The 17,852-nt window shown below is 35.9% G+C and overlaps 1 protein-coding gene across 2 annotated transcripts in view; it reads right to left on the bottom strand.

Annotated features, from left to right (window-relative positions):
- Positions 1–1,192: 1,192 nt before the first annotated feature.
- LOC140158525 (uncharacterized) overlaps positions 1,193–17,852 on the bottom strand; it is a 47,229-nt gene continuing 30,569 nt past the window's right edge. For both annotated transcript variants that reach the window (XM_072181644.1, XM_072181645.1), the window contains exons 5-11: positions 13,326–13,379; positions 8,806–8,950; positions 6,554–6,669; positions 5,745–5,910; positions 2,859–3,323; positions 1,867–1,991; positions 1,193–1,355 (exon numbers count right to left, since the gene is read on the bottom strand). In XM_072181644.1, the coding sequence (XP_072037745.1) occupies positions 1,329–1,355; positions 1,867–1,991; positions 2,859–3,323; positions 5,745–5,910; positions 6,554–6,669; positions 8,806–8,950; positions 13,326–13,379 (1,098 nt within the window). In that variant the 3' untranslated portion in view covers positions 1,193–1,328. The remainder of the gene's footprint in view (positions 1,356–1,866; positions 1,992–2,858; positions 3,324–5,744; positions 5,911–6,553; positions 6,670–8,805; positions 8,951–13,325; positions 13,380–17,852) is intronic.

Genomic DNA, 17,852 nt, shown 5'->3' with positions numbered 1-17,852 from the left:
CTGCATGAAGGTAATACCTGGACAACCATGAAAACCTTATTGATCACAAATATAACACATTTTACCCAACTACTGATGATCATGTATCAATGGTTGGCTCTTCATAAGTCTAATTTACTGTCGCTGATATACCTGCTGGTCTTAACCTTGGTTATAGTGCTTTTAACCTTGTGCAGTCATGACAATGCCTTGACTCGGCTGTTTCATACGCAGATAAATACAGCGTTTTTAAACATGTCTGTGGGTATGCTAGGTATTCACGTGGGTACTCGCAATTTGAAGTTGTCCCAAATAAAACATGCACTGACAGCATTATCTGCAGTTGAATAAAAGCACTATAGTTCCAAGATTCCCTGTTTGAAAATCAAAGGAGTCCACTACAGGCAAAATATCTAATTCTCGATCATGAGAGGACGTACCTTCTGCGTACAATTGCATCAGCATACTTTTGTGAAATAGCAAAATTGTGCGACCTATATGACAGAGCCTCGACCTTGCCAAGCGCTGACCATATTCGGAGACTATGACGGGCCAATTCTCAAAAGCTGTAAGTGTGTGGTCTATGCGTAGAACGGCCGACACAAATATTTGTGCGTACTCAAGTTGGCTCTCTTGATCAAGAATTAGTTATTTAGCTAATAGTTTGGTATTTCCTTGGTCTGAACAATTTATGTGACTATGAAACACTAAAAAGCTTCATTTTTCATTCAGACTGAAAATTTCTTTTTCTTCTTCAGAGTGTCCCTTTGATTTTCTTTGCTACATCTTGTACTACCGAGTTATTTGCTGTGTATTGAGTGCAACCTGTGTATGCAATTTTATTAGACAAGTTGACCTTTTTGCACATACAACATGATGCTTTTTGAGTCGTGTACGGCTGTGTTGTGCATATACATCGCAATCAGGGCACACATTTGTGATCACAGTATATAACAGAGGTCTGTTCAATTTTATAACAGCCTCAGGTAAACCCTCTTAACTTTTTTACTTACAAAATACTCTTGGAGAAAGGGGAATTGTGTTTTTGTACCAGCAAACATATGAAATATACTAAGTTTCGTCTCAAATTGAGAGTAACACCAAGATTTTGTTGTGGCAGATTCAAATCGTGTGCTTGCTAGCCTAATCCTGCGGGGCATATTTACATGGCACTACTCTCAACTTGAGAAAAGACAGAATAAAGCAAGCACATGGTTTTGAGAGCTGTCATCAGTTGAACCTTCTACACCTGTCTGTCCATATTCCAACTTGAGCTAGAGATGGGCTTCTACCACTGATGCAGTAATCATATCCTATCTTCTTCTGGTTCCTTGCTGAATTTGCTACAATCACAGTGATGTTGTTGGAATCCCATTCTGCAACAATGAAAAGAGTAAAATTTGATTTACTTAATTTTGTAAACGCAAACCTATCAAAGCAATACAAATCAAAGATTTCATGGTGAGGAAGTTAAGGACAAGAGACACTGGATCATCAGGTTGGATAAGATGAATATATTTTTACTTTTATAAAAAGTGTTAGAAGAATTTAATTGTAAACGCAAAAATTCTATACCAGGGCTTAATTTCACACAGAACCTATTAGCCCTGTGGTGGATTTTTCAACATCCGGTTGCTCAGCCATGTTTGATGTAATGTAATAAAATGTAATCAAATAAAATAATTTATTTCTAAATCACAAAATAACCAAGTGAAATGGAGGAGGTGAAAAGAAGGCCAGTAGAACTACACAACCTGAGACAATTTTTAAATTGTCTCAGGTTAATTGTTAAAAGTTAACATAATTAAAACAAATACAAACCAATAAAACACAATTTATAAAATGACACCCACATCAGATACTTTTCTCCTACTGCCGACAACCTACCTCATCAGTTATTGTGTTATTAGCCATAAGTGCAAGTTCAGATTTGAGTGCTTCTTCAGACAGTCTTCTGATTTCATCTAATTCAAGGCGTAACATCTTCTCATCTTCATCTTTTTCTGATGATTCTGTACAGGATTTTGAAAGAAAGAATTAACCAGTGTCTGTATACAAAACTCAATTTCTTAGTACAAACTATGTGTGATGTTCAGAAAACAGATCAACCACAACAGCTAGAAACTGTTCATCTTGCAGCACATACATTCCATTTCATAGATTGTTTTTCATTTTTGCTGTAAATATTAAGTGAATGGCTTGGTCGCTGAGTGACACATGATCAAATCTTAATGTCATTGGGTAAAATTCTACAAGGGCAATTTACAAGTTCCTTACAAGGAGGATCACTGGATATCAAATCTGTTTAAAAAGACACGCTATCTTTGTATTGGAGTCTGCTATTACCATAAAGAAGATGGGAAACAAACAGCTATTTTTATTGAAATAACATGATATGCCAAATGCTTCACAACTTTGAGAAGCCATGTAGTTGTCTCAAAGCTTGCTAAGATTTTGAAATCCAATGCAGGCTGCAGCCACTAGTGGGTGCTCAGTACAAATGACCATATGGGTTGTGCAGCAAACGTGGGTCCCGTTTCTGAATACGAATTAATAACATATTTTTACCAATATTTTTTATAATGGGGAAGAAAATGAAATTTTCCAAGTTTTCTACAGCTGGTAGTTTTAGCTTTATTTTTTTGCCTAACAAAAGCACAGCTGCATTCAACAGAAAGGCACGGTGGATGCAGGGTGGTAAGAATGTATAAATGAATGCTGGTGTTAATGGACTTACAAACTTTGATACAATCCAAGATGCATCACAACAAAATAACTGCCACCTACTTAGGGCTGATCTAAGCAAAGAATAACTACAAATTTAGAACTACAAGATCCCTTCTCCATAACAAGAAATAAACTCAAAATACACAACTTACCTTTTCTTTTAAGAGGCCTATACATCTGTGTTTCATGTCCCACTCCACTATCCTGCCTTGTTATTGATGATTCCAACTCAAAAGCCGGGTTTGTATAACTACCTGTGCCATCAGTTCTCATTGCTGTACTAGCAATACTTTCCTGATCAACACTAGCCAGGACAGAGTCTTGTAAGCTATTTATACTACCTCCATCTTCAAATCCTTTATTAGTATAACAACCATTATCTTCTTTGGCTACATATATTTCTGTCTCATTTGCTATGTGAACTTTGACCTCTGTAATATGTTCATGGGGTACACTCTCCCTGGATGCCAGGGAGCCAAATTTGTCCGTGGATGAGCGGCTTTTTGCGGGACTTGATGGAGGGCTCGGTGGGCTGGATGATGGATTCTCGTTGTTATCTGCTATGGAGGAAGATCTCTCCTTGGTTGGTGACGATGTGCTGTCATCTATGGAAGTATCTGACAATGAGAAAGGACATTAAAACAGATGATCATTATACATTTCCAAATGTCCAAATAAAAGGAGAAAACAGTCAAGTACGCAGGGATACACTAAGTCTTATGTCAAGAGTCAGGACACATTGTAATTGTTTGCTACACATATGATTATACAAAGGTAAAGTTTGTATTGTATGGATGACTTATTTTACATTTGTAATAACAGCATTAACGGCATTTCACCATGATGTTTATCTAAAAATAGCATCATTGTTTTAAAATTTGGGAGTGAATGAAGGGTTTGTTGCCATGGAAATGAAATTGACGATTGATTTGGTCATTTTTATCCCCATGCGACTGGAAGAATCACCAAAGAGTTTTCTAATTGCTGTATCATGGGAGCTTGAATGTCGGGATTGAACAATGGTTCCTCGGTTTCTAACGTCACTCCAGCCTCATCATGTGTCAATAATTTAGGCCATTCTCCTGTGTAGAACTTGAAGATTAAGATAATGTCTTCCATAGGGATAGCCCAATGATCACATACCTTGACTTAATCTACCATTGGCCCTTAGGGATACCCCAATGATGACATACCTTGACTTAGTCTACCATTGGCCCTTAGGGTTAGCCCAATGATCACATACCTTGACTTAGTCTACCATTTGCCCTTAGAGTATCCGTCTTATCATAATGAATGTCTTCCATAGGGATAGCCCAATGATCACATACCTTGACTTAGTCTACCATTGGCCCTTAGAGTATCCGTCATATCATAATGAATGTCTTCCATATGGATAGCCCAATGATCACATACCTTGACTTAATCTACCATTGGCCCTTAGGGATACCCCAATGATGACATACCTTGACTTAGTCTACCATTGGCCCTTAGGGTTAGCCCAATGATCACATACCTTGACTTAGTCTACCATTTGCCCTTAGAGTATCCGTCTTATCATAATGAATGTCTTCCATATGGATAGCCCAATGATCACATACCTTGACTTAGTCTACCATTTGCCCTTAGAGTATCCGTCATATCATAATGAATGTCTATTAGAGTTGGCTTCCATAGGGATAGCCCACTGATCACATACCTTGACTTAGTCTACCATTGGCCCTTAGAGTATCCGTCATATCATAATGAATGTCTTCCATATGGATAGCCCAATGATCACATACCTTGACTTAATCTACCATTGGCCCTTAGGGATACCCCAATGATGACATACCTTGACTTAGTCTACCATTGGCCCTTAGGGTTAGCCCAATGATCACATACCTTGACTTAGTCTACCATTTGCCCTTAGAGTATCCGTCTTATCATAATGAATGTCTTCCATATGGATAGCCCAATGATCACATACCTTGACTTAGTCTACCATTTGCCCTTAGAGTATCCGTCATATCATAATGAATGTCTATTAGAGTTGGCTTCCATAGGGATAGCCCACTGATCACATACCTTGACTTAGTCTACCATTGGCCCTTAGAGTATCCGTCTTATCATAATGAATGTCTTCCATATGGATAGCCCACTGATCACATACCTTGACTTAGTCTACCATTGGCCCTTAGAGTATCCGTCTTATCATAATGAATGTCTTCCATAGGGATAGCCCAATGATCACATACCTTGACTTAGTCTACCATTGGCCCTTAGAGTATCCGTCATATCATAATGAATGTCTTCCATATGGATAGCCCACTGATCACATACCTTGACTTAGTCTACCATTGGCCCTTAGAGTATCCGTCATATCATAATGAATGTCTTCCATATGGATAGCCCAATGATCACATACCTTGACTTAGTCTACCATTTGCCCTTAAAGTATCCGTCTTATCATAATGAATGTCTTCCATAGGGATAGCCCAATGATCACATACCTTGACTTAGTATACCATTGGCCCTTAAAGTATCTGTCTTATCATAATGAATGTCTTCCTTAGGGATAGCCCACTGATCACATACCTTGACTTAGTCTACCATTGGCCCTTAAAGTATCTGTCTTATCATAATGAATGTCTTCCATAGGGATAGCCCAATGATCACATACCTTGACTTAGTCTACCATTGGCCCTTAAAGTATCCGTCTTATCATAATGAATGTCTTCCATAGGGATAGCCCAATGATCACATACCTTGACTTAGTCTACCATTTGCCCTTAGAGTATCTGTCTTATCATAATGAATATCTGTTAGAGTTGGCTTCCATAGGGATAGCCCACTGATCACATACCTTGACTTAGTCTACCATTTGCCCTTAAAGTATCCGTCTTATCATAATGAATGTCTGTTAGAGTTGGCTTCCATAGGGATAGCCCACTGATCACATACCTTGACTTAGTCTACCATTTGCCCTTAGAGTATCCGTCTTATCATAATGAATGTCTGTTAGAGTTGGCTTCCATAGGGATAGCCCACTGATCACATACCTTGACTTAGTCTACCATTGGCCCTTAGAGTGTCTGTTTTATCATAATGAATGTCTGTTAGAGTTGGAAGTGGTGAAGAAACTGGTGTGATAAGCTCACTCTTCAATGAATCTGATGGGTCTAAACTATGTTGTCTAATAAAATCCCGTAAGTATGCTATTTCTTTCTGTAAAAAACAAGACAAAATATAAAATGGTTTCATGTTAGAAATGTAAACACTTAACATGAAGACTTAAGTCAATTATTATTATCACTCCTGGATGTGGCACAAATATGATTAGAAGCATATTCCCTTTAACAGTAGAGATATCAACAAGTCATTGGAGTAAGTCTCAAGTCATGTCACTGGTCATGTGCTCCAAGTCTCTCATATAACAAAATGTTTGGCTAAATTCATCCAATACCCCATTAGTTTCTTTTAGCTCCGTGCAAGCACTTTATTCCTGAGAAATATTTTCCAAAAAGGTCACTGAACAAACTCCCATTTTTGTTCCAGAGACCCCAACTTATGTCCTCAAAATCTGATCCAGAGCCAGCATTTTTAAAATCTGGATGGACTTGCATATCAAAACTTATTTGCTGTTTGAATGTTTTGACTTTCAGCCCCTTTTGTGTGCAACAAACGCAGCATTATATATACTCCCCTTGGTGCAAGTTTTGGGTCTATACCATCATTTGTGATTTTCTGCTCAAATCATTCATGGTCTCCTTCTCCTTCTTCACACTAGTTTGACTGTTGCTGTGCTTGACATAATGGGAAAAATGGCAAGACAAAATGAAGGACTTCATACGGGCTCAAGTAAACTTACTAATTGTTGATCACAGTTATTTCTTAGTATATCTGACTGTGCCTCTGCTTGTCTCCTAGCATACTTCTCCATTTGTAAATCACACGCAGCATCTTCTTTGGCTCGATTTATTTCAACTAGAAGAAATCAGATCAAAAACAACAAACTTAGAAAATGGAAATATATCAGTTTCACATTAATTTTCCTAACTCAACTGCATGTTTTATCTAACATGAAATTAAGAACATGCCAAAATATTGATTTTCTTCGCTGGAAACCCGTTATGAATGGATTTAAAAACAAGCATTCAATGTAACAATTATTCATGGAAAACATTATTCTTACTGTTTATATTATGATCATTATGTAAATAATATGCATAAAATTATTATGTTGGAACTTATGAAACCAAGCATACCAGCCCTCAACTTAAGAATTTGAAAGGGCAGCCAATCCAAGGCAATTTGAAAAATTTGAAAAGGGCATCAAGGCAATTACATACTTTTCAATAGCTTGAAAACAGACGGAAATGCAGGGCACCAAGGCAACACTATATGGCATAGAAGGCAATTGCCTTTGATGCCTTCGATTAATTTGAGGGCTGAAGCACACACATAATAATTACAGTATTAAAAGAGCTACATTTATGTGGGGGTTATGGGTGAATGTATAATACATATAAAGTGACATTGTGGTTGTATACATTGGTAGGAAATGATGTTGTGCGTGTAATTGTACATGAAAACCCCATGGGCGTCTTTTATCAGGTTAAACTAGGGATGACCAATGAACCATCAACTTGATTAGAACACTCCCATAGACATGCAGGGAGCTCAACTGTGCACTGCTTGCATAGACATTTCTAAATTAATCTCATTCTTTTATTTTTCAATATTTTTCTGTAAAAATTGGGGAAGTTAATGCTAATTATATTTTGTAACTATCTTGCAAATTACAGCAACATAACTTATTTCATTTCCCTGTAAGGGCGAGTCAAAATTGGTCCATCGCCACAGTGCGCTTAATTGCCAGTGGCTGAGTTCAGCACTGCTCAAGAATGGCACAAAATATTCATGTCAATAAGATCAGGTGAACAACGTGGCCTACTGAGCTGTAATTTGGCAGAGTTGCCAGTAATACCTATATCATACCCTCTGTAAAAAGGTTAAAAATTGAACAAGTAGATCATGAGTTACAAATTAAATCACCAGCTTCCCTTTGGAATTTCCATACTCCTTTCGAATCATGCTAAGACGACACCTTTCTGAACATAAATGTGAAGTTTCGTGCTCATTCGATGTATTGTTCACCTGATTTCAACCCTAAACGTTTTCTTATATTTAGGCCAATACCATCTACAACTTGCTGCTGGCTATACCTTGTTTAGAACTTTCAAAAGAAGTACCTGAATGTACAACCATAACTGTTTCAAAATAGCCCGCGAAAGTCATACAGGTAACTCCGAGGTCATGCATTGAATTGTTTTGAATGAGCAATACTACAGGAACCAGCACCTTTTGTTAGAAGTCACACATGAGCATGATGAGTGAAGTGGATAACCTCTATTGTTGTGAATGAGTCAATGACCTTCAATGACAATTAAAATTTTGTTTGCATACACCTACTAATTGGTCATATTAAACCCAATAACATTGAAATTCTTGGTTGTGAAAAAAAAGTTCACCTACTTAGTGCAATTTTGATTTTGTGCCATATCGGCTGTCTTGGATGATTTTTGGCAAATATTCTCTAAATGCATGATTTCAATGCCTCGGTTTGAAAATAATTGACTAGTAAAGTGCCATTTCATAAGAAACGCCTTTGATACTTTCACAATATGCTTGTTTCATGTTTGCATACATGTTAAAATAAAGAAATATATAAAGGTAAATATATGCTTATGCCAATTTTGCTCCCAATTGCTATTTTGGGACCTCGTCATTTTATTTCGTTCCAATGACCGGTCAGAATGGGAAACTTTGAAAATTCATAATTCGAAAAGTTTTTGACCGATTTTGACTATTTAACCACCAAAATACTTTTATTGATGCGTTCTATCCAGAATACAATCTTTTGTAGCAATAGGGGCAACATGAAAATTTGATGGTTATCCCTAGTTAAACCTACTATAAGTGTTAAGAAGGCAAGGAGGCTGCACTACGGATACCCAAAATGTCAATTGATGCCCATAATGTAACTTTGTACATTTACTCACACAATGTAATTCTTGCAAGGTCACAACAAATTGACAAAAATACTTTATTACTACCTACCATGGTAAATTCCATAAAATCTCCATAATCTTAAAATTATTAGAAATGTGAGCGCCCTCAACTCTGGATGGACATCTTCAAGACCGCTAACAAAAAATATTAAATCTAGTAGAAATGTGATGAATACTACAAGGCTATCAAAGACCTGGGGGAAAGAGAAAGGAAATAATATCATAATTAAAATTGAACATTAAACAAGCAACAATTAGTGTGATGTAATAAACATCTCAAAAAAGTATTAAACTACCCCCCTTAAATAATGGCCATTATTCAAAAACGGGCTATTGTATTACAAATCTGTAAAATGTGTTGGAAGCAGAATATATTTAAAGGGGGTTAGTTACTTTTTTTGAGATGTTTACATGTACTTGGAAATTTGTAATGATTATATAATTGAAAACTGTAAAACACCAACAACAACAGGTTCAAATCATATTTTCATACACTTATGTATGATGCAATAAATATTTTTATTGTTTGATTTTTTAAAGAAACCAGAGCTTAAACAATATATTATTTAATTTACTCACTTAAACTTAAACAATAAAGGATTAAGAAAAGTTTTGAATAGAATTTTCCAAGAAAGGAAACAAATATTTCACAAGGGATTTTTTATGTTTTGCAAGAAATCCTCAACTTTAACACATTTCAGAATTTTTAAAATACTTTCAGGGAAATGTTAAAACAGAAAAATGTTAAAACATTTCCCTGAAAGTAGCTTCCCAATTTATAATATTTTCAGGAATGAAAAATCAATTTCAAGCTATTCCATCACTTTCCAGATAAACACCTCACAACAATAGTAGAAAAATATATCTGTAATTATAGCACAAAACAAATTACAAAAGATAACAAATACAAGGTTGTCCATATTTAATGAACAATAGCAGCTAATCATCAGAGTTCAAAATCCGGTCAAATCTAGGTGAATCTCTCCCATTAATCTGTATTCAATGAAATGCGTGTTTGATATATAGTTTTTTCTAAAAATACTCATGATTGTTCTTCCTACCGGTGAGTAGAGGCTAATTATTCACACTCTTCTTGTTTTTGCAAGGTTTCACTCATAGATTAATAATAAACTTTTGTTTTGATATATTAATTATTATTGGCCTTGTCCTTCACTCAAGAAGCGCATCTATAAATATGATTATTGGCTTCTTTAAGGTTGGTCTGAACCCTGGAATTATGAAAACTTTCGGGCCTCATAACTGCTAAATTATTAGTCTAAAGGATATAAAAGTATACATTTTTAGACTGGAAATGACTTGCTGAATTCATCTGTGAGGTCCAATTTGAGCCAAAATGTTCATTTTTGGAGAAAATCCCCAAAAACGGGTTTTTTGGCCCAAATTTTTTCGTGCAACGTAACAATTCCAGGGTTAAGACCACCCTTAACTCGTTTCTAAGAAGATCAAAATACTGAGATTAAGAAGTACACTGCAGCTATCCCACTCACTTTAAAATTAAATTGCATTGTTTTATCTAGTCCAACTCATGTGATGGGTTATTATTTTACTATGAGCTTCGTATATGGGGCATATCTTTCTCTGATGCTAACTTTAATCAAGATTCAGCTATCAAAATTAGTAGATATACACCATTTTAGCCCCTATGCATGACAATTCAAAATGTCAGATTTCCCATGGTGCTATGCCTACAGCTACTTAAAAGTTGTGTCTTTTTCCTTTTTGGCGCCCTCTCACGGAGGCGCCAAAATATAAACATGACTTTGTGATTCTTTTGTGAAAAGCTTCTAATTTCACTCTTGCTAGATTGACTTCGCAATTGTTTTGCTAAAATTATGCCCAGCTCAGAAATAAAACCACAATTTGCTTGGATTTTATTTTATTATTGTTTTCTGATAAAATGGTGAGCGTATATTCTTTGTTTAAAATACAAAATTAGGATTTATAAAACACCAAATAAATCCTGACCTTTGTATGGGTTCAACCAGTTTACCGTGTGCCTTAGAAACCCGATAGACGGTGACATTTGACCATACACTAGGATCCACAACATGCTCATCTATCATGGGAACAGTTCTTAAGCCCTAATACATTTGTAGGCCTACTTTCATCCTTTGAAAATTTGGGTACACAAACTCATACTCTGCAACTTGAGGTCAAATTTTGCACTATGATTATGTAATTGAGGTTATTGGACTATGCCATTGGGATGAGACTATTGTGGTCCATAGTGATAAAATCAATTAACGAGGACTCTACTGATGGCTTTTGTTTGCTAATTACCATAGAATCTATATAGCGGTTATTGCCAAAGTTGCAATATGGTGGCACAATTGGGCGGAAAACTGTATGCAAACAACACGGCATATTAATTATACATGTTCTACATTGTTGTATTTTAAAACACTGAAGACCAAAATTGACGTTATTGCCATGATTGGATCATGGAGGTAGTAAGCCTACTACAACTCTGGCGGAAATTCGTTGCCACACCAGCACGTTCTGGTGTTAAAAGCACGCAATCGAAGCTAAATATGGGATAGTTCCGTACTATTTTGTATAATAGTTGCAAATGCACATTCAGATTACACTTGCCCCTTCCCCACCCCCACCCCCCCCCCCCCCCCCATTTTCCAATGTTGGGAGACTGTAATGTAGAAATGATGACGATTTTGTCCAAATCAACATTGCAATAGGGGAGCGGGTCAGGATGTTGGCCAATTAACGCTCAGGTGTGGCAACATTTTTCGCCAAGGTTGTAGCTATACTACCTCCATGATTGGATTAAGTAAATAACTAAATCCTGTTATCTACCCAGCAATGTTTGCCTATCATAATAATTGTAACAAACTGTAGACAGAAAAGGCAAACAGACAGAAATTTAGAGTTTTAAATTAGAGAGTTGACAGGAAGTTGTAAGAGTTAAATTGTTATGGATATGATTGGTGTAAGAACGAAAAAGTTGAATGTCAGATCAAAGTCATCCGAGGTGAATTAAGTAATGTCAATCACAAATTGTTACAGGTCATTTGAGGTGGACTAAGTTTATATTTGGATTGTCAGAACACCTTCCCCAATCAGACACATTTCTCTTGTTTGGCTTGACTTTGCAAAGAGTGTCTAATTTCGGTCTTGCTAGATTTACTTCGCAACTGTTTTGCTTAAAAGTATGCCCAGCTTAGAAATAAAACCACAATTTGCTTGGATTTTATTTTATTATTGTTTTCTGATATGTTCGGGATAAAATGTTGTGCGTATATTCTTTGTTTAAAATACAAAATTAATGGACTTCTTTCTATGCTAATATTACATTATTGTTTTAAAGAGAAAAAAAAAGTATCCAAACAGTTGGGCACCCATTCCTTTTTTAAATGAATTTTTTTTTGCTGTGTCATTGTATAATAAGGTTGACTACAAGGTATATATATATATTTGAAACGCATGTCATCGTAAATTATCATATATATTTTATAACTTTTGTTTCAGACAAGTCTTCTTACAGTTTTTGCTGTGTCACTGTATTACTTTTAATAAAAAGATTGACTATATATGTGTGTATATAGTGATCCGCATATTTATGCTTAATGAAAAATGTAAAGCAATAATTTTATGCGCTTACAGAACATTTATAACCATCATCAGGACTGAACTGTATACTAGTTGTTTTATCATTTGCATCTGCTGCATCATTAATAGTATTACTTTTTATTAAACAGTAGACTTCAGAATATGCATATTTATGTTGAAGTGAAACACATGCTACCATAAAGCAATTCTTGTGTACTTAGAAGAGTCTTACTTATGCGCTTATCATCATCATTTTGACTGAATTGTATAATAGTATTTTTAGAAAAGTTTTTTTTTAAGAAAACTGTTTTTGCTGTGTCACTGTAATACTTTTAATTATTAAAGGTTGACTTAGTACGTCATGTGCATATACCTGCAAATGAAACATGTAAAGCATTTTCATGCATTGATAAATTTTTGTGCTCATCTAAAGTAGACCTGTAGTAAGGGGAGTGCAGGGTGCAATGTACCCCCCCCCCCCAAAAAAAATCAATCAAAAGGTCCACTTTTAAGGGAAACATTTTGGCCTAGAAGGTCCATTTTTAGGGGTTAAGTCTACTTTTTGAAATTTTTGGGGTAAAAAGGTTCATATTTGAAAGTTCCTTTAAACCCAATAAAAAATCCTGAACTTGTACGCCTGAACTGGTTCCTCCATTAAATATTTGAATTAAGAAAGACCAAAGTATACCTTGGCTTTGAAATGGAATCAAATTCAAAGTAGATGCTGAATTTTAAATTCAATTGTTGGATTTAACCCCTGAGCACTACCTGCCGATCTAACATTGCCTCTGATTGGTCAATTACATGATATCTTCACTTTAATCACCAATCAGAATGGAGCTTTGCAAATAATTCACCCCATTTTTTTTTGCGTGGCAAAATTATTCTAACAATGTTGCTGATTGGGCCAATTGATAATGAAACTTCTTTTTGGCCAATCGGCAGGTAGTTCTCATGGGGTTAAGAATCAAACACATATCTTACCTCAAAGTTATGTTTCCTAAATACAGTTCCATATGTGAATATTCTTGTTACTACCTGTAGAACAGAAAATAAAACAAGATACAAGACATTCAGTTTTATTGATTAAAAAAATGAGCAAGAACCAAACATACAGAAACATTATTTTAAGTAGGTGTATAAAGTACTGTATGGACTTGAAAACAAATTCCATGAAAAACACTTTTGCCAACATTATAATAATTTTCCTCCTATTTTTCAGAGGAATCAAAAAATGTTATTAAGAACAATAATGGGCCTTTCTTTTCTTTTAATCTTTTAAATTCATTTGGATCAATGAGTGTTGGAAAATATTCACAATAGAATATGATAGAGGTCTTACACATGACCAAAATCATCTTTACTGAAATGGTTCAAGTTTCAAGTTTTTATTTGGAATTCACTTTTACATCAGCGGCACTCATCTATCTGATGGTGCATCCAAGACATTAAATATACAAACAAAGCTTAGTAATTATCAACAATTATATAACAAAGAAGAAAAAAATACTCAATTAACAAGCAAAGGGTACACATAAATAATCTAAAGTGAGGAAGAAAGCTAAAGAAAGAGAATGGAAGGAAGAAAGAAAGAAAGAAAGAAAGAAAGAAAGAAAGAAAGAAAGAAAGAAAGAAAGAAAGAAAGAAAGAAAGAAAGAACTTAATCAATTGTTACAAAAATACACTTACAGTGTCATACAGATACTTATAATACATGTTTGTACGAGCTTCATAAATCAATACATTAATATGGGTTATAATTATTAGTTATTTGGTATAGCAAGGTTTTAGCAGCTTAAAAATCCTTCCATTTTTTATTTTATTGCATTTTCAGCTATACAATTAATACAATGCATCTTGTTTTCTAAAGGGCTGTCAGTTGTTTAGTTTCTTTGGAAGAGGGCTCACCAATATAGCGCTTATTAGAAACCTTTGTGTTTTACACTTTATATAAAAGTGGTTATATTATTATTATTATTATCCCCTTTTCAGTGGCTTCTGTGTCCCTTTCCCCCATATGTGACTCCTCGCCACAACTGAGCCCGGATGTCGCCAGTGCCACTATTGAGATATGCTCCATCGAACTTAACAATAAACAATAGGAAAGAAAGGATTTATTGACTGTTTTATTGATTTTCACTACTTAAATGTCAAGTACTATAGACATGATATACATCATTTTAAAGCTAATTTCAAGCAGAATATTTTGGTTGAATATCTCAAAAAATGATGATTGGCGACATCCGGGCTCAGTTGTGGCGAGGAGTCACATATGTTATAAAGGGATTTTCTAACACTATTCTGTACCGACTTCCATCAACAAGAAAAATATTGTAAGAAGAAAAATTCTTCATTGAATGGAGCTCCATGTATGAAGAAAATGCTATTTTACCATGTTTCTAATCAGGGGATCCCAAGTGACTCATCATGTAATCACATACATCAAGTTGATGAGACATTTTAATTACATCTCAACTGAATATAATATATAAGCCATCCACTCAAGAGGAATGTCAATCTGACTCAATGCACACTCATCTGATAACATTACATGGATTTTATAACAAAATATAATGCCACGATGCCATTAAGGTATCTGCGTGACGTGATGATGTTGTTGTGTGTTGCTTGGATACCACCGTTACCATGTGGGCACCATCAGGAAAGGGCACCTTTTACATATTTCCTTTACACGTAAATTTCTTCATAAAACAAAGTCAGCTGTCAACCAGAAATCAATAATTATAATTGCAGTATTTAAAGCATTTCATTTCAGTATTGTCCACTGATAGAATCCTGGGGATAGAATACACATGCATTTCATCCTTGTTGTTTGGCTCCATGGCTGGCCATTTGATCACAAGCTTTCTGTACAATATTATGTGCAATGTGAGATGCATGGACCTACGCAGCTGTATGTCCTGTATTCCGGTCATAAGAGCAGTACATGTTAAATCCTCATTAACCTGTGTAGTAGTTTTGTATAATTTGGGTTAAAAAATTGATCATTTTGAAGGCAGGTATCGCACTAGGGTACAGGGACATACATGTAAATACAATGTGGACAGGGCAGGCAAATCAACAGTGACTGAGCTCTGGAATGAAGAAAGGAAAGTTCCCAGATAGACCAGATTGACCAAATATTATATACGGGTCACAGACTAGTAGTATTGGGACCCGCCATGAGAATGTGTGCGTGGGTACGGGTCCGGGTCCCAGGTCATGGGTACGGGTTGGGACTCGAGTACAGGTATGAGTACGGGTACTACAAGTCTGACGGGTCATCTCTACACCCGGGGGGATCACTCCCATTGTGGCCTGTACACCATCCGCGATTATCATAATGGAAACGCGTAAAAAGGGTAGTTTTTCGTGGGTAGGCACGATACGCGTGTACCGTGTTTAGGGTGTCAAAAACATGAAAAATTAGAAAAAAGGGTAGCAAAATTGCAATTGCTAATACGCGGAAATGAAATTTAGGGTATGAAATTTGATACAAGGAATAAAATCCCTGTTAAGGGTATCATTTTAGCCAAGAGTTAAATCCTTGTTTAGGGTGCTTTTCAAAAGTTGATTATCGCGGATGGTGTACGCGCCACAATGGGAGTGACACCCCCCCCCTGGGGTCTCTACATCTCCTACATCATGGGACATGCAGGAGTAAAAGAAAGTGCAGTATTAACCAGAATTCAATCAATTTAAATACAAACTCAAAATGAAAATTCTGAAGACCCTGGGTGTGAAGACATATCATTTAACTGTTGAAGACAGTGGATTTAATTGTTTCTCGACTGTGGCACCAAACACAGTCAGTTCAAATTATACTCCTTAGTTTGTGAACAATTAGGCTTGCACATAAACACTGCTATCAGTTACCACTGACAACCTCACCCATCTACAGGGAAGAGGAACCTGAGAAGCCATCTATAGTCTATTTCCAGTGTCCGTTGAGGTGAAAATACAAGGATGTAAATGGAGATAGCCATGCATAGGCTCAATATCAACCTACCATACCACTTGTGTTAAGACAAAGTGTTTTAAGATAACTATTTTGAACTATTTCACTCGGTCTCAATACAAAGTTATCAAAGCAGAAGAGTGGTGTAAATGTCCAAATAAATACAGAATAGATCCTGTAATATAAACAGAAGATTACTGGTACCTCGTAATACTTCTCCACATTAGCCAATGGCTAATTTCTAGCCAATTTCACAGTGTCACCCTTGATTCTGTATTTCATTTTTTTTACATAACAAATGATTTAGACATTTGACAAAATTGTTATGCACCTATATACACTCAAATGCAATGAAATATAATAATATTTAGGTACCGTATCACCAGTCATAATAATAAGATTTGAATATTCTCTCATCAACAGGGAGAAATTTGAAGTTTACAAATGAATGAGATTTGAGATTTGGGAATCAAACCCAAGACCCCTTGCATGCCAAGCACTCCATCGGCAACTGGTAGCTACGGGCCCGGCCAACAAAACATTGTGTATATTATATCGCATCATGTGAGATGCATGCATGTGTAATGGTTTTGCTTTGTAAGATAGTTTGGGTTCATGCACAACCCTAACTCTGATACTGGAGTTCTCAATTATATTTGCTTGCAGGCCAGAAAGCTAAACTCATTTCAACGTTCTGTGTTTGAGGACCAAATACACCTTGTTTTGATATGTTTAGCATACATTTAGAACATTTCGAGGGAAGCACAACTGGTTGGCGGGCCGTATCAGCAGTGGCGGCGCCAGGAAATTTTTTTCGGAGGGGCATTAGGGGGCAAAGTGAATTTCAGGGGGGCAAAATAAACAAAGTTTGCGCAAAATTACCGTAAAAAGTGGAAATTTTCGTAATTTTGGGTTTATTCTGGGGGGGCAACAGGGGGGGCAAGAGTTCTGACTGGGGGAATTTGCCCCCATGCCCCCGTGGGCGCCGCCACTGCGTATCAGTAAAATAAAAGGAAAGTTCCCTAAAAGCTCTGCACATTAATATTTCCAAAAGTATCCAAATTTTTACAAAGCACAGCTCAACATTTTATGAGGTCTGGCAGACAATGCTTCTCCACATGTACAACCAGAAATTATGTTAGTTTAACAAACAAAAAAATTCTTTGGGTTTAGCAAATAAATACTACTATTAAGTCAATTACAAGTATGCAACACAATGCAATCAATAGAGTCAAAATGTTGATACTGTTGTACACTTGAATAATCCATTGGTAAGAAATACCAGAAAATCAATTTGCCATGAGATCTGATCCACCATAATATTTTTTCAATATAATATCTGGTAAATCTATCAAATTAATCAATTTCTCTATTTGATGAATGCAAACCACAGAATTCATTTCCAAATCTTTTCATCAATGATATTTATGATGTTTCAATAGTTGCAAAGATCATCTTACACCGACGTTGATCAATGACCAATACCATTCCTTAAGCACCTGTCACAAAATAGGATTTTAGAAGTAAAATTCGGGTATTTAAGGATCTGAATA

This window comes from Amphiura filiformis, chromosome 8, assembly GCF_039555335.1.
Source record: "Amphiura filiformis chromosome 8, Afil_fr2py, whole genome shotgun sequence".
In the NCBI taxonomy this organism is placed as follows: domain Eukaryota; kingdom Metazoa; phylum Echinodermata; class Ophiuroidea; order Amphilepidida; family Amphiuridae; genus Amphiura; species Amphiura filiformis.
The sequence above is the reverse complement of the archived record's forward strand: the minus strand, read 5'-3'. Positions and strand labels throughout refer to the sequence as shown.